Here is a 21,390-nt window from a genome sequence, read left to right on the forward strand (position 1 = left end):
GCGACCCCGCCCTCTCATCCCCCGGCCTCTCTCACAGCCAATCACAGCTCGCCGGCGCCACCGCTTCGTAGCGCTATTGGCGAAGAGCGCCGCCAGGTGACGAGATGAACCGGGGGTTTCCACTGCATCAAGATTGTATGAGCCGCAGAGGAGGGGGCGGGGAGGTCAGAAAGGGGAGGCTGGCGGAACGCTCGCCCTTGAGGGCTCTGATTGGCCGTCCAGAGCGCGAAGGCGGGACGTCGGGAGCTACGGCGGGGCTGATTTGATGGCGCATGCGTATGCCCCCATTGGCGGCGGAGGCAGGGCTAGCGGGCCCCGAGCGCGGCCACCGCCTGGGCGGGAGTGGCCGCAGGGGCTGCGCGCCGGTGCTGTCCCCCCGGTGCCGTCCCTCAGGGCCCGCTCCCGCCGGGGGGCTCAGCTGCCCGAGAGCAGCTGTCTGGAAAGGGCGCACACGTGCGTCCAGCTCCGTGGCCTGAGCGGGCGTCGCTCGCCCCGGCGGGCGGCAGTCCCGCCTGTAGGCTCGCGGCGAAGCGCGGCCTCGGGCCGGTGTGCCGGGGGAGCGGCGGGGCGCGGGGGGGACGTTCAGTAGCGGTTTAGCACTCACGTGGGGTGAACCGCGACCGTGTATCGTTCTGGGGCCGTAGCGCGGCTGGCGGCCCGGGGCCTGCGGGTCGGGAGACGTTCCGCGGGGTCGGCGTTCTCGGGTGCCGTGCGGCGCCGCCTTCCGCCCGGCGAGCCGGCAGCCCTGCAAGGCAACACGTGGAGACGGAACAAATGAGACTTCTGGGGACCTTGCAGCAGCCTGGTTTGCAGTCAGAAACCTCTCCAAGTCAAAAACTGCCCACTGAATGTAGCGGGCCTTCCGCGTTTGCCCGAGAAGACGCAAGAGCGGTTGTTGCGGGGCTGCTGCGCACGGGCTGTGTCCCCCATGCACGGCGTTCTCAACCGCTCAGTGAACTCGGGGGTGATTTCAAGTGTCCCTCATGAAGCACGCGGCTGTAGAGTTACCTAGAGACTGTTCGTGAATGTCAAACCTGATCTGGCTTCAATATCCAGTTTTGAAATACTTTTACTCTCAAGAAATGTAAGTAATACTGCTGAATATTTGATTTAATAAAAGTCAAATGTAGCTCTTCTTTAACCACCTACTTCTGAATGTGACTGTCATCTGAATGCTGTTCTATTTTATCCACTTAGCATCAGTGGTTTTTATATATAGTGAGCTCTTCCTAAATAATGGATGAGAGAATTAACTCAGGAATAGAAGGGAGTTGCTCAACAGGACAGCTATGTTTAAAGGCTCTGTTCAGGCATTCAGCATTTCCAGAAGGCAACATTTATTTTTAGAGAAGATTTTTTTAATCACATAGTATTCTAAACTGGTGCTTTAAATTTAATTTTAAAAACACTTCTGAAATTTTGTACTGCTAGAAATGGACTTCCTGCAAAGAAGCATCTTTGAAAAAAATAGCATATGATCATGTACCTAAGGTGGTTACAATAATGTTGACATATAAATAAAAACTTTCTTAGTTTCTTAGCATCTTTAACATTCCTTTAATACGTGTTTTTATGTAATCTAGTAACGTGCAGTTCAACATCAGCTAAAGTAAAGGCTGTTCCAATTAATCCTGTTCCCTATAGATCTCCAGAATCCAGAGAGAGACTCAGTAAGCAGATCGAGCGCAGTCCTGGACCGGGGCTGGAGGGCCTGCTTCCGAGCTCTGAAGCCATGTGGGTCACTACCACGGCTTTTGGTAGGAAGGTGGGAAGGCAGACAGGGGCTCTTGTTAGTGTGGGTACGTGCGAGATGGAAAGGACACAGCGCGAGTGTCAGAAACCAGCAGTTTATTGGAAACCCCTGAGGAAACGATGAGATTCCATCTACTATGGAATGAACGCTCGCACTACTTGTTTTATTTAGTCACTTAAGAACAAAATTACATTTTAAACTAATAAACTTAATTTTTAAAGAACAAATAGCAGTGAAAAGATACTAAGATTTATGCATTTCATGTCTTCATTTTGCAGAAGGGCACACGGCAAACCCAAGTTATGCTCTGCTAATCCTCAAGGTGGCTATCTATGCACAGCAGCTGCATTTTCCTCCATTTGTAGAGCTGCCTTTTATGCTACTACAAAATGCATTAGCGTGTCTGCTATAAATCCTGTTATCCCAAATTTCATTATGTTTACGTTTTGGGTATAAATAAATTACACGTGGAACGTGACTATTAGCCTAAGTACACCGTAATTATAATTGAGAAGAAAAGGGGACAGACGCATTATAAGAATAAAGTATCAAAATACTAGATAGGAATGACTACATGCGGTATACCTAATCACTCAAAACCAAACATTTAAAAATATTTCTCTAGTCCATGCAATTATGTACTTAACCCTCTATTATTTCAGCAGGAAAAGTGACCAACATAGACCATTCAGAAAGCCTGTCATTCTATAGACAGAATAGTGCTTGTGAAATTTAACCCAAGTTGATATCCTATCGACCCACTGGGCTTGCATTACAGCTCTGTGTCACTGACAGACCACAGATGAAAGGCAGGCCAAGCCTGTTGTTTACTCTGTTTAGAAGTATAAAGGAGTTGTAAAGTGATAACAGGGCTTTGGCAGTGTAAAATGGGCCTGTTACGTTTCTTTCATGTTGAAAACCCTGTCAGTAACACCGGCACAAGATGTTTGCCATTGAACGGCAAATTATTTCTTTAAACCACACTCTTGTTAAAAGAGACATGTTTTGTAATCATGAAGTATGGTAAACAAATTCCACTTTCAAATGACACAACACTGCACAATTAAACTTTATATAAATAGCATGGAACAGAATTTTGTGCTCTGCCAGGAGTATAGTATTCATTTATCACAGCATCACCCCAAAACTGCAGAATATTCATGCAGAACAGCTGAATTTTTCTGCTACTTCAGACAGGGAAATGGTAGGTATTTATCCACTGCATTAAAAAAAGAGAGGAAAGGTTCTCGTAGAAGCATCAAAGACAACATTACAGCACTTTCTAAATATTAGTTATGTGACAAAAGGGGACTTGAATAAATATGTTAGGTATTTCTGCCTCCTCTTGTTTTTTCCCATTGTCTACAGTTCTAATGAATGATTCGGTAAAATAAATAAGGTTTCGTTACATAGTTTGGGGCCTGAGAGGGAAAACCAGCACAGACTCTATGAGGTTGCCTGAAGCTGTATTTCTTAGGACAGAAGCTGAAGAGTATTTTGTAACAGGGATATTACAGCCACATTCTTTAACAAGAATAAGACCTTGCTGTGCCTATAATAGAATGCCGATAAAATTTGGCAGTAAACTGCAATTTTTATATAACATTGGTTTATCTCACAATTTTTGAAGCTGATACCAACTTTGTATTCTATGGTTAAATATTGTGTCTGTCTGGGTTTATGTGTTCTATCTGTTTGGGAAAATGTGAACTGTCCAAATCAGGGTATAAATCAGGCAGGATGTTTTACACTATCGCAGCAGTCCCTTCTGTTTTTTTAACTATCAAAAGCACAAACATGGTCTTTCAATACAGGCATCCTTAACATGGCATCGCAAGGTTAGCTCATCTAGTGGCTAGTTACCAAGTTTTGGACATAAACTTTCAGGTTAGTCTTTCCAAAATGAGTCTTTTCACCTTAAATCAGTATGGAGGACCTAACTCCTATGACAACCACTTTTATGCACTGCAGTGTTACGATTTTAACCTTGCCATGCTCCTATGTTATTGCAGAGCACTCTTTTTCCATATCCCTTGGTAGATGCATTTTAACACTGTGCTCTTTATGGCAGACAAAGTCAGTGCTTTCACAGAATACAAACTCTGAATGAGGCAGTGCATGAGGATCCCTTTTCCATTACTGATTATGACAGAACATGCATTTCCATTAAAATTTACCACAGTTTTATGAATAGTCAGATAAATTGATGCACGCTTGCCCATCTCTCAGAATGGTATGCTGCCATTGTGAAAATTCGCCTTTTCTACTGCTTAGCTCTTTACACAGTATTTGACTGTTGGAAATGGAACTGAGAATATAAAAAGAAAGGTACTAGTTATGCATTCTGCTAGCAACCATCACTGTACACTGTAGACTGTAGCCCACTGCTGACGGAGCCGACGGCAGCCACTGCCACCGGTGCCCACTGCACCGACGGCGCCCACTGCGCCACCAGCACCCACTGCCAGTGGCGGCGATGGCGCCCACTGCCAACGGCGCCCGCTGCCAATGGCACCCACTGCGCCGATGGCGCCAACAGCGCCCACTGCCGACAGCACCCACCGCCACCACACCAGCGCCCACTGCCGATGGTGTTGACGGCACCCACTGCTGACGGCGCGGACGGCACGCACTGCCGAGGCGGCAACAGCACCAGGGGCACCCACTGCCAACGGAGCCGATGATGCCAAGGGCGCCAACAGTGCCCACTGCCAAACGGCGTCCACTGTGCCGACAGAGCCAACAGTGCCCACTGCCAATGGCACCGACATCTCCCACTGCTAATCAAACAGACATTTAGGAAAGTACATTGCTGCCAGACTAACAACACTGGGTCCCAGTGAAGGGCCAGGGACTGTCTGGACCAAACCCAAGCTCGTGGGAGCAGGATGAGGAGGAGCAGCCTGCTAAACCCGCTGTGGATGTCACGGCTCCTGGGCATGAGGAACCCGTTCAGGAACCGGCTGTGACCATAACAGCTGGCTCTACTGAGGCAGGTAGAATTCTTGCAGAACACCCTTGATTTGTAAATTATTTCATATCAGTCAGACATGCTCATAATAACAGCTTTCACTTTTTTTTAATCATCCAGGTTAATTTGAGTAGAACTTACTTATTCTGAAATAATTGAAAGTAGAAGACATACTTAATATACTGAAAAATATACTTTCCTCTTTTCTTTTAGCTTTATCAAAAGCAGGACAATAGCACAAAGCATCACAAAATAATACATTGCTTTTTGGCAATACATAAATTAACAGATTCAGAATGCAAAGCTTAGATACATCTGTGAACTGTCAGCGTGAGTGAAATGCACTGAAATCCCCCTTGGTTTTTGCTCACAATTGTAACCAAACCCATAAATCTAACTTTAAAGGAATGAGACTTGCGCCAGAAACCCATGCCTTGTATACACTTAAAAGAGTTGGCTGGTATAGCTACACCTTAGAGCTGTATTGGCAAGCACAGATTTCTTTTCTGGTGTAACTTAAATCACTTTCCGCATGGAACATGCTAAACTGGCTAAGGGACTGCCAATATAACGGCATCTACGCTAGGGCTTTTGCCAGTATGGCTGTAGCTGCATGGGAGCGATTTTTCATCATTCTGACAGCTATTTTGGCAAAACTTCTACATTTAGACTGAGTCCAAGTTAAAGTTGGCATTGTTTTATGTTGCAAATAAAGCAGAAGAGAAGCATTACCAGTTTATGGCCCTGGTTTTACATTATTTAAAATTGTTTGTTCTAAAGGAATGTGTGGGGCAGGATCCTTTGGGTGTTTGCCTCCCACATTTGTGCTGCATTAAAATCACTTGGTTTTTCAGTGAGTGAGCTTTGGCAATGGGGAAGCTTTGGCAATGGGGAAACTTACATTACTAAAAAAAGATAGCATCCATATTATTTACCCCAGAAATAGCTATCCTGATGCTTTAAAGCAAATTTTCAAAGTGACATGAACTGCAAAAGGAAGCATCTGGGCCAAAGGACATGTGGATTAATGCATCATTCTTCTTCACTTGGTCTTGAGTTCAACAAAGTATTTAAGCACAGGATTAATTTTAGGCACACGCATAAGCCCATTTCAAGTTTAGTAGTCATGTCAGATATGATAATGCTCCTTTTTGAACTTTAATTAAGCAGATATTTGAAATTAATCATACGTTTCAGCACTCTGCAGAATTGGGATTTCTGCCAGAAGTGCAAGTTTACATAGAGTGAGGCTATTTATTGTAGTACCATCTGCATTTTCTTTTCTGAACTGGGTGTTAAGTCTGTATTTTAAAGATGTCCCAAGGGGCATATTTTTCCACGTAAGTACATTTACGTATTTGGCTCTTTTTTCCTAATCTCTCTTTTGCTAAGTGTGTTTTTCTGGTTTCAGAAATGCATGCAGAGTTTTCATTGGTTTTGTAATTGCGTTTACCATTGAACTCTTTCCTCTGCCAGACTTTGTGTTTGCACCTGTAATCCTGACACTCGGGTTTGCAAACCTGCCCTTGCTGCTGGAGCTGTGCTGCGGCCAACAGGCCGGCCTCGCCTGCAGACAGCACAAGGGCTGTTCGAGGCAGATAGGAAATGTCATGCGTAATCAGCCAGCACTGAACCAGTGCGCCAATTGGACGAGGAAGTCTGATTTAATCAAGGCTTCTTCCTTCCTTTTTATAAAACACAGAATGTGCCTGTTAGAAGGAAACACAGACATATTTTTCGGCGTTTTGAAAATGCGAAGCAGGCTTTTCATGACTTCGTACAGACTACACATGCACCACAACTAAAAGCTCTTCAGCAGTTTCCAGGTGAGTATTCTGTGCACTTCGGGTTCTAGCATTACTTACAACTCAGTGAAGCAGTTGGAGTGGCATTTACCCTGAAACGGAACAGGATGAGTGTCTGTTCAAAGAAAAATTGTGTAATTTATTACAGGTTTTTTGTATTGGTTTGGATTTTTTTAATATGTAAAAATAAATAGTAGCTTAGTAAAAAGAGCTTACAATGATTTTTAGCTGTGAAAATGAAACTGTTTATATGAAGTACAGAGACTTTTCAAGGCAGATGTATTCAAGGCAGAAGGCTTGTATATCGTAATGTTCACTTCTGCATTCTTCGGTTTACAAGTGTGTTGTGTTTCTCTGGTAAATCATGTTTTAAAGTGGTATTTTTTTATATATACATATTTTATGTATATAAAGTTATACAGCTGTAAAGATATATATCTTGAATATAAATACAATTTTGCTTATAAGGTTATACCAAATCCCAACGAAGAAAAAAGTTGTCGTTTAAATTTGTTCGTCCATTTTCAGATTCCTCATTTAATCTAGTATATTTGAGATTATCTTTACATTAAAAACAAATATTTGCAAGTTTATGCTCTTGGGATAAACTGTCATGATTTTCAAAGAGCAATAGACAATACGTAGGTGGCTACTATTCATGATCAAAAAGCAGATCTTAAGGAGGACTAGAAGAACAGTGAGAACTTTCACCTCCTCATCCGAAGTCCAAAAATAAGGGCTTCCATGATGCTTTTGTTAAGGAGGATGATAACATGTATGTACTTGCTTATCCAAGTCAGGCAAAGGAAGGGTTTCTGGTAGAGGAAAGTGGTTTGCACTTCCATTATTTTCAGTGAGGAAAGTAATTGCTTTTCTTTTTATAGCCTCACAGTTTGCCAGGAATCAATAGTTCTGCTGAAGGAGTTTCCTCACCTCTGTATGCAGCATTGCATAACTGTGGTAGACAAGTGGAGGCTGAATGATATGTAGTAACATCCCTGTCCTAAACCCTCTCATTACTTAACAACCACTGCTTGGGTATTATTTTTACATTCGTAGCAGGGAGACTTGTTTTTTTTTAAAGTAGGTTTTTATGTTATTTGATTTTCACCCGTTGGCTGAGTTGCAAGCAACACTTCTCTCATGTTAACTAACAGAACACAGCACCCTGGCAAAGTTGTTAGGATGCTCTTAGAACTTTTTCAACTGCTAGTATAACACAATGATGTAACAGGTAGGTTTTTTTTAAAAAAAACATCCTGGGGAGACATTTATGCGACAGAATCGCCAATCTGGTCTATGGAGTAGGAGTATATTGTGTTAGGCATTTTACCAGTATGTGGTAAAATAGTAGTCATAGCAGAACAGGCATACAGATCTACTACAAGCACAGTATATGGGTTAAAAGGACAAGTAAAGGCAGAATGCTTCTGTATAAGAATTAGAAAACTCAGTTCTCCTTCCACTTAGCCTTTGTTGGATTCAGTTGTTTTGTTCTCACAGTACAGAGCCAAGTCCCTGGAGAGAACTTGAAACTGTGAAATATGACAAAAGTATTATACTATTTTAGATATCGCCCATTTTGCCCTACAGGTTGTGATTAAGAAGAGATGGCAAGTTTTGGAGTCTTGAGAACAGTAAATTCTAGCAGTACAAGAGAGCTAGGCTGCTAGTTATACTAATTTTATCTACAAGATTTTAGGTCATCTGAACTCATACTTGCAAGCTTGAGGGCAAAATACATGGAGAAAAAATCTGCCCCCACCGAAGTTTATGACAAAATTCTCATAGATAAGAATGGAGTTCCCCACCTAATCTTATTCAACATAACTTCTTACAGTTTTCATGTTTGATTTTAATCTGCCAAAAAGATACCCAAACACTTTCAGTGGTAATAGTAATAGGAATGGTTCTCCACTGGTAGCTACATAGATATTTAGTTTTTATGAAACTACAGTTGCCCTCATACAAGTTCACAGAGAACAATGAGTAGGTCAATAACAAAGATTACCAGACTGGATCCTCTAAAGGCATGCTACTAAGAAATATCATATTTTTTGTAATCTTTCAGTGATACCTTGCAATGGACGAAGACTCACACTGCACAGCAGAAAGGGAGCTGTTGGAAACTGTAAGCAGGATTACTACATCATCTACCACAAGTCCAACTGATGAAGAACAAAATCAACCCAAAGCTGAAATGTCATATGAAGTGAGAAAAGAAAACCCAGAAAAAGATGACCTGCAAGGTTGATGCTATCCTTTTATTTTATTTTTCATGTAGCTATTTATGCCTTTAATCTTTTATATAAAAAACTTTGCTTTATTTGTTGCAGCAGTAGTCCAGATTTACACTGCTATACTCCACTGAAGATAAGCCTTGATTAAACTCATAGTAATAACGTAGCGATAGTGAAACAGATGCACATCCTGGTATGTATATACACACACAGAGTTTTGCTTTTAAATCCCTTGTGCCTAAAATGTATTCCAGATTTAATTTACACACCAGGAACCAAAACAGTGATCATCAGATGGCCTGTCTCGGGAGTGCACTTTCTGTACATCACAAAATCTGAACTTGGCAGTATCAGCAAGGACACCAAGAACTGGATTGAAGCTAATCTCAAGCAGTAGTCTCTCACATGCCTTATGAAGAAGCAGCATTGAACTTTTACTGTGCCTAAGATTGGTGTCATCTGTTATTAAATAAAATGTTACATATAATCGAAAATATATGTATTTCATCAAGATTTTCAGCCTGCAAAGATGTCATAAACACCATCTCTCGTAGGAAATATATCCTTTGTAGACATTGAGCCAAACCCCAACGGCCTTGATAATTGAAACTGTATGGCCAAATGATTAAGAACATGTAAAAGTGGGGCCACTGAAAGAGTACTGTGGTGCCTTTACAATTCTATTTCTGCATCAAGCCGTTATCTTCCCATTCATTTGTGTTACATACATTGCAGACTTGACTTCAGCTGACTGCATTGACAGAGACATTATTGATAGGAATTGGGACTGGTGTGCCCACTGAGATACAAATATTCCATTTCTTTTATCCACTTCGCTGGGCTATATGCCACCTGATGAAAACTGTTGTCAGTAGATTTCAAAGACAGAGAAATCACCCTTTTGAAAAGCTACATCAAATCCCCCTGTAAACAAGCTCTTCAACCAGCTGTCCTACATTTTTATATATGCATATGTATATATGTTTGTGTTTGTGCGTGTGTGTGTGTATGTGACTGGCGGGGGGGAGAGAGAGGAAGGGAAGGAGGTATATAAAAATATTTGTAGCTGAACTGTGGCACAAGTTCAGCTACAAAAGAAAAAAAGGATGTGAGAATTCCTCCTTCGGCTGAGCTGGTTATCCACGTTTCTCCTTTAAGGTTAGGATATTCATGTTTTCTCAGCTTTCACCTGTTACTGCACAAACCCAATATTTGAATAGGGTCAGTATTTGAATATGTGTCTGAATTTGCAGCTGCATTGTACTATCTCCTCCTTTTAGCAACAAAGAAGCCTGGAGAAACATCTGATTCAGAAGATTGAGTCGGTGTTTCTTAGGGCTACTTCTGGTATGGTGAAGCATACCTCCTGCTCAGACTGTGCCTGCGGTTACAACCTAGACATACAATACTTCTTGTCAATATTTTTTCTGTAACTTCATATTCTGCGGCCAATTTGGTGTCTCAAAATTTCACACTACAATAGCTTTCCTCAAAGGATCTGGACCTATCTTTATTAGCAGTGAAATCACTTATTTTATCATTCTTCAGGTCTTGCTATTACAGCAACAGAAATTGTAGGCTCTCCTTTCACAATAAATGCATAAGAGTTTTCTTTCCAAATGCAAAGGTTCTAATCTGAAATACTGAATACATTGTTTTTAGAGTCCAATGCATCCCTAAGTCCCAACTCTTCAATGACCACTAAGGAGCTTCAGGAATATTGGAGGAATGAAAAACGCCAGTGCAGACAAGCCAAACTCCTTTTTGAAATCCCATCAACCAGAATTGTGGAGCACCACTTATCTAAATATGTGGTAAGCTAAGAAATGAATATGTAAGAAGATCATTAATTTTTATTCGCTCTACAGGGTTCTGCACAGCACACAGCATGCCTCACTACCTGAAAGCCTTACCGAGGGCCAAGTTTTGCAAGCTGTGATCATACCAAGTAGAACCTGTTCTCACATGCACATAGCTGGTGGAATCTGCCCCTGAAAAAACCCTCTGACAATCAGTTCACAAAATCTGCAGCAGTGGAAAAGTGATATCAAGTAAATTAGTAGCCTGAGTATCCTTAACACCCAGAGGCTTGTCAACATTAAAGAAATTCACACAAATATAAAAATATCAATATAGTTACACTTCCACTAAGGTAGCCTGCTGTAGTAGCTGCATTGCATTTGTATAACTTCCACATCAGAGATCTATGTTACCACAAGTGCAAAATTTTTGATGTTGACAAAGTCTAAGACATCCTCCAGCTAGATCACTTGGGATCGTTCCCCTTTCCTACCTAGAGCTCCATTAGATGGCATATTTCTGTCATATTTTTAAGGTAAAACATGAGTATGAGGGACAGGAGCAACTGAACAGGTTGGATTTTTGTATCTTTACTCACAGTACTGAGACTTGGTTTTTATTTCTGATTCTGCTCCTGGCCTTCAGGAGGAAGGATCTAGAGCAAGTCTCTTTCAGCACTCCTGTGAAATTCAGATAGGGATGTTTTCCTTGTTTGCAACAACCTCTGATATCTGTAGATAAAAAATGCTAAGAATCATACTACTGTTGCTGATACTGGGTGATGCAGCTTGGTAGAGTTTGAAGCAGGTAAATGTTCTGGAGACTGTCCTAAGATCTTGTTGCATGCTATACACACCTACTTAGATGCTGCCATTCTTGCATACACTCAATAGTATCCAGCTTATTGAATAGTTAAAAATTGTTTTAGTATAACTGTATGAGAACAAGAGTATCATTTCGGTGTATGTGCAAGTAGTTAAACTTAGTCATAAATTACACGCCTAGGCAAAAAGATGTACATTACAACAAAATTTAGCCAATTTGAAGGATGGTATTTCTTCCCTTTTTCATGCACACTCCACAAACAAAAAAACAAGTACATGTAAATTACTTACTTAACTGCCCTTGATAAAATGATAGCTTAAAAAATTGCTCTTATGAATATTTTGGATATGCATCAGGCATATATACACTTTTCAGCAGGGAGCAGGACAAAGTATAAGAAAATGTCACAGTACTTACAAATGAAAAGAAATCAGAAAAGTCAGCTCAAATTTAGAAACCTTTCAAGGAGCGCCTGTAAAGATCATTTATGAAGATTAAAAGAGAGAATTTCTCTTTAAGGAAAAACAAGGAAGGTAATCAGACGGACACTAGTGCTAGTACTGGTTTGCACCCTTCAACAGCAGCAAAGAAAACAACCAGCATGAGTAGAACTGCTCCAGTTCCTGTGTAATTCAATGGGAACAGGGTGAAGTTGAATGTGAACATGGTCCTCATCCAAAAGCCAGGAAGGTCAACAGTCCCTGTCCTTAGCTGGTGTACAGTGACACAGTTAAGCTGGCCTCAGTGGAGCTCCACTGGTTTATACACATCAGGGATTTGGCCCTTCTTCAACATCATTATGCTTGGATCAGGACCAGAAGAGAATCTATTTGTGCAACACATAACATACAATTTTATTTTGCAGCTATTTTTCTAATACCACATTTATTATAGTCATTTTGAGGCTAGTGAAGAGCTGAGGAAGACATACTCTTGAGTACTGTTAATGTGGGACAGCGTTGCTGTTAGCCGTTAGTGAAGAATTTTGGATAGCAAACAGATTTTTGTAGAAATGTCACTTTTTTTTGCATTATTTATATGTCAAGTAAGTTTGAATAACAGGACAATGATTTAGAGGGGAAAAAAGGCTTTGGAGTTGCTCCATCTTATTTTTGCACAGACCAAAAATTACTGCCAAATACTCCCTCTTCTTTCACAGCATTAATAACACCCCCAAATCTCTAGAAATGTCTGATACAAACAACATTTTCTGAGTATTACGAGCAATGTAAAATAGATTACATTCAATATTAAGTCTGGGAAATCCATTCAGTTCACTGAAGGTGATTGATTGCAGCAGCCATGGCTGTTATAAACAAAGTACAGCTACAGAAATGCTTTTTAAGTGATTTTACGTGCTTCAGTCTGCTGCTAGTTCACCATTCCCAGCACCTTGCAGAATGGGATCTGTTAATGTATTATCTACAACTTACTCACATGCTAAGGCTAAGTCTGGTGACAAAAGTCCGAAACAGCAGGAGGCAGGAATTACTAATTTGATGGCTGCAGATTTCAAAGATCAGGCCTAGACTGAGCATGCACCATAATCTCAGGCAGCAACTAATTTAGCAGCACTGCTATGAGCCATAGGAATATACAAGATTACACACATAAAATTGGTGCAGGAAGGTTTCGGCTCGTGGAATATACAAGCACAAAGTCTTTTCAAAGCAATAACAGACAAAATCTGGCTGCACTGAGGTTAGAGTGATCCTTCTCATGCTTATTTTTCTGTTTTATTATGTTTAGATGTATAAAATCATCATTTTGCAAACAGGGAGTTTTGACAGCAACAAGTCTGTAATTGAACGGCGTTATTCAGATTTTGAGAAACTGCACAGAAGTCTGCTGGAGGAGTTTAGTGAAGAAATGGAAGATGTGAGCTTTCCCAAAAAAACTCTAACAGGAAACTTCACAGAAGAAATAATAAATGAGAGAAAATTAGCCTTCAAGGACTACCTGAGAATTCTATATGCTATGAAATATATCCAAAGATCAAAAAAATTTATTGACTTTTTAACAAGGCCGGAGCTTCAGGAAGCATATGGTTGCCTGCGGGGTGGCCAGTACACCAAAGCTTTGGAAATCCTTTTAGAAGTCATTGGTCTGCAGGAAAGGCTGACGAGAGGCAACCCTGTCTCAATTGTCCCTACTCTCTGTGCTATCGTGGTGTGCCACAAGGACCTGGAAAACCCAGCAAGTGCCTTTGAATACGGAGAAAAAGCTCTATCACGCCTTCATATGCATACTAGCCACAGGTATTATATTCCATTGTTAGAAACAATGATCACTTTGGCATATGAACTTGGCAAGGATTTTCTGTCATTGCAAGAAAAACTGGAGGAATGGAAGGCAAAAAAAGATCCCATACGGGTTTTTACCCTCAAAGAACTTGCAGTTCGGGAGTATGTACAATGAACACAAGAAACAATTTCATTAAAGAACAAAGCTGTCAGGTCCTTTTCCCGAACACAAACTCTTGAAAGAGTAAGAACCAGAAATTACCTGTTTGGCTAACATAAATTCATATTAATAGAAAAAAATTAAATTAAATATCTTTCATGCTCAAAAGGGACATTAACATTTATGTTGGAAAATACTATATTTACTCTACAGATGTGAGGAGCACCTAAGCTTATTAAGGTTTTTGGAAAGAAATCTGCAACAACAAATCATTTATGATTTGCTTACTTTGGACATAGCCTATTTCGTGTGAAAAGTCAGAATAGGAAAATACAATGAATAAAGCACTTAAGAATCTGAAGAATCAGAGGCATTGCTTGCTCATGTGGAAACTACTTCCTTTCAAGAAGAGAAAGGATGCAATCTAAAGGATTGCAAAGTTGATGCAATCTAAAGGATGCATCTTCAAACACTGAATGTAGTTTTTTACTCCTCCACCTGAAGCTTGGTCAAACTACACTTGCCATTTCTGAGAATAATGGGATCGGTCCTGTTCCCACTGAAGTCAGCTGCTGTGGGTGGGAGGACCTGGCGGAAGGTTTACAATCAGCATTGGTAGGAGCAAAAAATACAAGCAATGAGCATTGCATCAGAGATGAGGGAATATGCTTCATTTCCCTTTTGTAGCTGATACAGTTTTATGACTTGCATTGAAGGCACATTCTTGTTTGGGGTGATCTTTAAGTACAGCTCTGACCAGGGTAGAAAATTCATACCATGTGCGCTACATACATAATAGAAAGGAACCACAGAAGGGTGCTGTTGAGGAGAACATCTGGCTAATATAATGCTAGCGTTTAATTCTGATTATCAAGCTGTGAGACACATGGTTAACAGACAGTCTGTGTTAAGCATGTGCTTCCCTGTTGCCTTTCAGAGGTTTATGTAAATTGGGCGTTGCCTTAGTTTTACAGCCTGGTACACCATGCAAATACCATCTTGGTAGCAGTGCGATATTACAGCTAATTCTTTCAGGGATCCAATCCACATATACAAATACTAAGGTTGTCTTGGCCCTAATGCTCCTGTGAAAGCTTCCTAAGAGCTGAAAAAGTCTCTATTTACCTGCTTCTGTAATTTCCCTCAAGTCTATTATCTCTCCCATACACTTATTTTAATAATCTGGTAAATTAAGTCTCATAAATATTGTAATTAACATGTCATGCTAGCATGGGTCATTATTCTCTGCTGAACATAGTCCACTGAGTACTTTCAGGGCTGTACTCCAGGTACAGATACTACATGCACCACAATGACACTGTCTATAAATTAGGAATAACTGTATTAACTTACCTCCCAGACACATAAAAGAATCAGGTAATTGAAAGTGCACTGAACCTGAAAAACATTACTGCGCATTGTTACAGGAAGTATGGCTCGGAAAAAATACAGAATAATAGGAATGTCTAGGGGGGAAAGTTAATACTTTAAATAGCTATTAACAGCTAGGCAATAAACTCAAAATATGTGAATTATTTGTTATTTGACAATTTTTTTTTTCTAGTTATACCAGAAGTAAGAGAATTAAGAGTAATTAAGTAAGAGACTTAAGGACTAATCTTCCCACGACATACCATATTGCAGGACAGTTAAAATGGATCAAAGGTAACACCTTCTTAGAGGATCACGTCTGAATCAGTAACAAGGTGGCAAAGAAGAAAGCATGTCTGGGGTCTGCATCACACTCAGGCAACTTGGAGTTAAGGCAGAAAGAAAGCATGGCCATCACACTGCTCTATCTCCACAGCAGTTTGTGCTGAAAGACCAAAAGAATAGGGAAAAATAATTTCTCCCCTTTTGCTCCCTCCCCTCATTGTGTGCAGTGTCCCAGGCACAACTGCCTTGGATTCTCCTCAGGTTCTTAAGGGACTGTACGTGAGTAGCTAATTGCGTCCCAGACCCTCACCCTAGAGCTGACTACGAGATAGAGTGTCCATAAGGACATGCTGTCTAGCAAGGACAAGTACCACGAAAGCGGCACATCAAAGAGATCTTACTTAACCTTTACTTGTGGTAATGCTATAACTTTCCACCTCTGAAAGGTGGAAATCTGAAAGATTAACTGATCCAAAGCTAACCAATTTTTGTTGGCATGGCAGTGCATGTTAGGAATATGAGAAGGTGCTATTTGGCCAAGAGAAAAATTTGCATCATTCAAAAGGCACTAAAATAAACAGTGCCAAACACACACACCCACCCCCCATTTTGTTGGTATAAGCCAAATTTCTTCTGAGAATGCTTTTCCATATAATGTACTAGCAGAGTTTTGTCAGCAAAAGGGTCCTAGAATAAGTCACTTTGTCCCTATCCACCAGAAGGCAGAGGTCATTCTCCTTGTATTATGGGGGAAAATGAACTAAATAAATACAGGAAAGGTGTGAAGAAAGAACAATGTGTCTGTTGGATAATTCCCTCATGCTGAACTTCTTTAATGGAGAGCCTTTTCAGTGGGGCATCTATGACAACCAGTCAGCCACAACATCTTCAGAGCTACCCAGGAAGACCATACCATCTGCCTTACTCAAAGGGCTGATTTCAATTTATGCTGCATTGAGACTTCCAGTCAAGCCACTTCACATATGAATCCGCAGAGCCTACAGCATGTGTCATCAAAGTGTAGTGTTCATAAAATCAGTTTGGGATTTCATTACTATTAGAATACAACAAAAATAAAATCTCCCCCAATGATTCAGCCTTCCCCAAGAAAATCATATATGTATTCCCTCCCAACAACTGCAGAGCCTGTGACCTTCGGATTTATTAATCTCTTCAGAGATGACATTGAAAATCCTTGGAAAGAGAAAGCTCGTACTGTCATGGCAATGAATGGGGACCCACGGAGCCTGGATTTCACCTGGAGCTCTGCCACAGACTTGGTCTGAACTTTGCATAAGTAACTTAACTCTGTGCCCCTATTTCCTCACCCAGTACTTCCCCAGTAAAGTTTCCTCATTCAGGTTTTCAGTACTCACTGAATAGAAAAGCTGTGAAACTTGACCAAGTAAGATAACTCCAACATTTAACTTAGAAAGGTGCATTGGGATGGAGGTAATTTTTATACAAGCCTATTTCATTTCTTGAAGATATCTTCAAATGGAAGAGAACTTGGAGGCAGTAAGTTGCCAAACCTGTGTGCTTATTGTTGATTGCATAGTTTCTTACTATTGCAGTCTTATTTTAGAATCAGGCGTTACTTTCCTTATACACCAGAGAAGTTACAAAATTATCTATTTATTGCACTGGACTGTAGTGAGACCATGCTGGCTCATCAGCTCCATAGGCAATCAGCCAGTTCTGATTTCTTAGCTGTGTGCTCTCAGAGACTGGTTGGACTTGCCAAAAGAATTCTGCTTTCATTTACTCACATTTCAAAAGTCAACTTCTGCATATTCTTTTTCACTTGATTTTTACAGCAAAGTGAGTATTCAGCAGTTACATGTTACTAAACTAAAAGGTAATGGCATTCGAGCTTCCATACTGACCCTACTATCTTCCACTTGGAATGACAGCCTGCAAGGAGCGGGTTCCCTCTGCCTGTACATGCGACTTTATCTTCCACAGTTAAAATCATGTAGCCAGGTAGGGCAAATGTCCTGCAGGAAGTCAGAGAAGATTAGTCTCCTTCCCGATTAACATTGCCCGGTGCAGGGATACGGTAGTGGCTGCAGAGCCTCCATTCATTAATTGAACCTGTCCTGGCTTTTTCATAAGATGTATAAAAATTAAATGGGTGCTCTCCACCTGCCACTGCATCTTGTTTTTCCTCTGAATAATGTTTTAAGAATGGCTCAGAAAGGAAATAGCTAACATTTTCATCCACATCTACCTGTCTTGCTTATCTATTGCCCTTCCTTAACTCTTGTTAAGAAGCCATTGGAGAAAACAATGACTAAAATCCTTGTGCACTCTCCATGGGGTTTGCATGCTGTTCCCAGAGTAGACATCCCACTTCTCCAGGTGCCGGGCAAGCAAAAGTGAATAGCACTGCATCAGTGAAGCTATTTTGGAAGAAGAAAACTCTGGCACTACCACATATGCAAGAACAGAACATAAATTAAGTAAGCAGGTGGTTCCTGCTTCCAGACACCCATTTTACTTCCACTCTTCTTTGCTGTACAATATTTGAGTGACAAAAGCCTGTTTTATAAATAAATCCATTTCATCCATTTCCTGTCTCCCAAAACAATGTGTGCTTTTTACAAAAAATTTCTTTGATTTAATAAAATAAATGGAAATGAGCAGTTGCTGGCGTTTGTCCTGTTTGCATTATTAACATTCATCAGCCATTCTCCGTACCTGGAAGGCAGCTGGAGTCAACAGACAGAATGTCTGGAGACCCAAGCTCTGCTCCTGGCAACGTCACAAGCCCACTGAGTGACCTAGATCAAGTCTAATCAAATCTCAGATTTCTTTTGAATACCAATATTGCTTTGCCATCTTTTATAAAGCTATGTTTTACTTATACTTTATCAGTACATTCCAATGTATCATTTTCCCCATTTTACAGCTGGGGGAATTGTGGTACAAATAAGAGAAGTGATTTTTCCCGAAGTCTAATACAGTGGTCTGGAGACCACACTGACTGTCTGGGGAAAGAGTTAAGCACAACTGGCACCACAGCTCTGCAAAACAGAGACACGTCACGGTTGCGTATTCTTAAGTTCATCTTGTACAGACAACTGCAACACAGATTAATTTTTGCCTGATATCATATCACCTGAGATAATTGCATGTGATGTCTATGGAAGAGAAAACAGTTGAGTAAGTCTGACTAATTAATATATTTGAAGAACTAATAAGTGGTTGAATAGGGAAAATATTTTAACCACTACTTTATAAAAATAACAAAGCAGAAAGACTCACATAAGAGATTTTTAGAATATATTAAAAAATCTCCAGGCTTCAATATCATTTTCCACAAGAAGGAACAGAAAAATATTTTCAAATACATTCTTTCAGTTTTAAACATTTCTTAGAACTCCGGTATTTCTTTCCACTGCTCTTGTAGTCTAAACAAGAAGAATCACGCAACCACTGCAGAGTACCATATATGCTAGCAATCTGTTATTACCCACTTTTCTCAACAACAGCACACAATCATCAGAGCTTTTCAGTATGATCTTACTCCTCACGTTGTCATTGACACCTCTGAAGTATACCTACAACACATAAAAATCCAAGTATAAATTCACATTTAATTTTTTTCCAGAAAAAAAGGTCAAAAAAAGAAAATATTGTCCAACCAACATCTGTCTAGCATGTCTAACAAACCACGGGCTGCATACATACAAGCTGGAAGAAAATTCAAATAAAATCTAGGCAGATCATCTCCAAGAGTCCATGGAGAGTTGTATCACGATCTATTGAGCTTTGCCCCACTTCCATATCAATTATTATCTCATTTGGGGCATTAAGTAGATAATACTGTTTACACAACTTTCTAAAATAACTAAAGAAGCCCATGAGGATGCCTAGTTACTTATGAAACATATGCAGACAAGATGCTCTCTGTGCAACGCAGCATCTTGTTTACAGGGAATCCTGTGATCTTTATCACATACTTGTTATTAACTCCTGTTATCTGCTGCATCACTGGAGGATAATATTTGCTTTCCTGAATCTTAATAAGGCTAAATACATTTATTGAATTCAACAGATTTGTACAAGCAGCGTGGGAGTTGAGTTCAGGACACAAGATGAAATCTAGGTTTTGTGGCTCAGACAGCAGCTGAGCAAATCAAATCAAGAATGTTTATTTTCTAATTAGATCAAAGGCAGGAGCAAGATGTGTTGAAAAACTAAACACAGTTGTAATGGTGTAAAATACTGGATGTCAGTTCCCATCTGGATGAGGTGAGAACCCCAAAGAACCAACCTATTTACATTAAGATCACATTACAACATATGTTCATCACACTTTGTGAGTATATATTTGCTCCATATACGGATACACAAGACACTAATTTTCATGTCAGACCAGTGAGAGTTGAGAGTAACTACACTGAAATAAATAAAGTTATAATGTAATTGAGAGCAGAATAAAGTCTACTGTCTATATGATCATGCACAATCTCTATACATGATGGATGGGTGGATGGACAGATGGATTGATATGAGTGGACAGAGCAAACAAATTTGAATGTTTTGATGCTTAATAAATGTTTGCCAGGTGGTTTAAGAAATTCGGATCAAAGCTACTTTTACAAGTACCACATGGTTATATATACATACATAGTTTTAAACATACTTCCTTCTTTTATTAGAAATAGGAATACATCTGTAAGTCTGTGATTATTCAGGTAAGAAAAATACTGAAGAGAAATAGACTGTATGGATCTTCGTACACTCATCTCTCTAAACTAGTGTAATTTAAATATAGTTTCATTCCAGACAGCGCTAGAGTAGACTCTAACTGTGATAACTGAAAGGAAATCTTAAAGAATTTTACTGAAAATACAGAATTTAAATCCTAATATTTTTCTTCGTTATTAGCATTTCTAAAAGATTTGGCTCCGCCTGACACTGGCAGCAGTGCCACTAGATGGAGCTGCAGCATTTGCAGGAGCTCAGGACCCCCACAAGCTGAAGTGAATGGAAAATAAACTTTTTTTTTTTTAACAAAAAGGATTTAATGACTTGAATTTTTTTTAAAAAATCTACTCTAAAGTCTAACATTTAAATTTTAATATGATTAAGCTAAATATATATATCTCTCAATTCCATTGTGAGTTCAGACTGTAGCGCCTAGCTTTCTAGTTGTCCTTCAGGACAATTTAACGTACCCCTTTATCAGCCAGCTCTATGAGCTGGCTAGAAAGCTGAAAGAGAAAATGTTCTTGCAGGCTTTTAGACCTGGTGAGTTCAAAGCCAGAGTCACTGCAGCGTCTCAGTTCCTACAGTACCTTTTCGTTCTGATCAAAAGGAAGCAAGTAAAACTCACAACTCTTAAAAGAGCTATCAAATAATGGGGGGAGGGAAGTAAAAATAAATGGACCCATAATGCCTTCTGAACAGTGCCGGGGAAAGCTTATTGACTCCATTTTAGATAGCAGCGCTCCCAAGTGTGAAAACGAGAGCCGATCCTGTTTTGAATCCAACTACTATAAAATATTTTAAAGCTCCATTAATTTAATTATATAAAGGCATAAATATACCCCAAACACTATACATATACATGTTTGATTTTGAGCTTTGTCACCTTGTTGATAATACAGAAGGAGAAGACATAATGACTAAACCTGGGTTGTAGTTGCCAGTCATCTCCTTTATTTGTGCTTTAAGTAACAAAACAGAAATGCTCTTGGAAGCAGCCCCTGAAAGACACAGCAGATTTGGCTAGCATAGGCCTACAGTTCCCTGAGTCATGGTAGTGATTTTTATCAAGTTGCTGGGATGGCCTGGATTTGGAGACTGGCTTCTCCCCCCACTGAGTGCCACCTACAGACCAAGTTTGAAAGCAGCCTCCCCCTGCATCAAGATATTTTTTTTTCCAAAAGGTTTCTGCAGAGGCTGCCGCTTTTAAAAGTGCTTAGG

The 21,390-nt window shown here is 40.2% G+C and overlaps 1 protein-coding gene across 2 annotated transcripts; it reads left to right on the forward strand.

Annotated features, from left to right (window-relative positions):
- The first annotated feature begins 314 nt into the window (after window positions 1-314).
- On the forward strand, window positions 315-18,089 carry SNX20 (sorting nexin 20). Of its 2 annotated transcripts, none has more exons than XM_075161173.1 (5): window positions 315-1,084; window positions 6,201-6,550; window positions 8,601-8,778; window positions 10,432-10,583; window positions 13,144-18,089. In XM_075161173.1, the coding sequence occupies exons 3-5, from the start codon at window positions 8,613-8,615 to the stop codon at window positions 13,810-13,812; spliced, it is 987 nt and encodes a 328-aa protein (XP_075017274.1). In that variant the 5' UTR covers window positions 315-1,084; window positions 6,201-6,550; window positions 8,601-8,612; the 3' UTR covers window positions 13,813-18,089. The 2 variants fall into 2 exon arrangements, with proteins under 2 accessions (XP_075017274.1, XP_075017275.1); XM_075161174.1 differs by having other exon boundaries at window positions 6,427-6,550.
- Window positions 18,090-21,390: the final 3,301 nt, after the last annotated feature.

This window comes from Calonectris borealis, chromosome 12 (genome assembly GCF_964195595.1).
Source record: "Calonectris borealis chromosome 12, bCalBor7.hap1.2, whole genome shotgun sequence".
In the NCBI taxonomy this organism is placed as follows: Eukaryota; Metazoa; Chordata; class Aves; order Procellariiformes; family Procellariidae; genus Calonectris; species Calonectris borealis.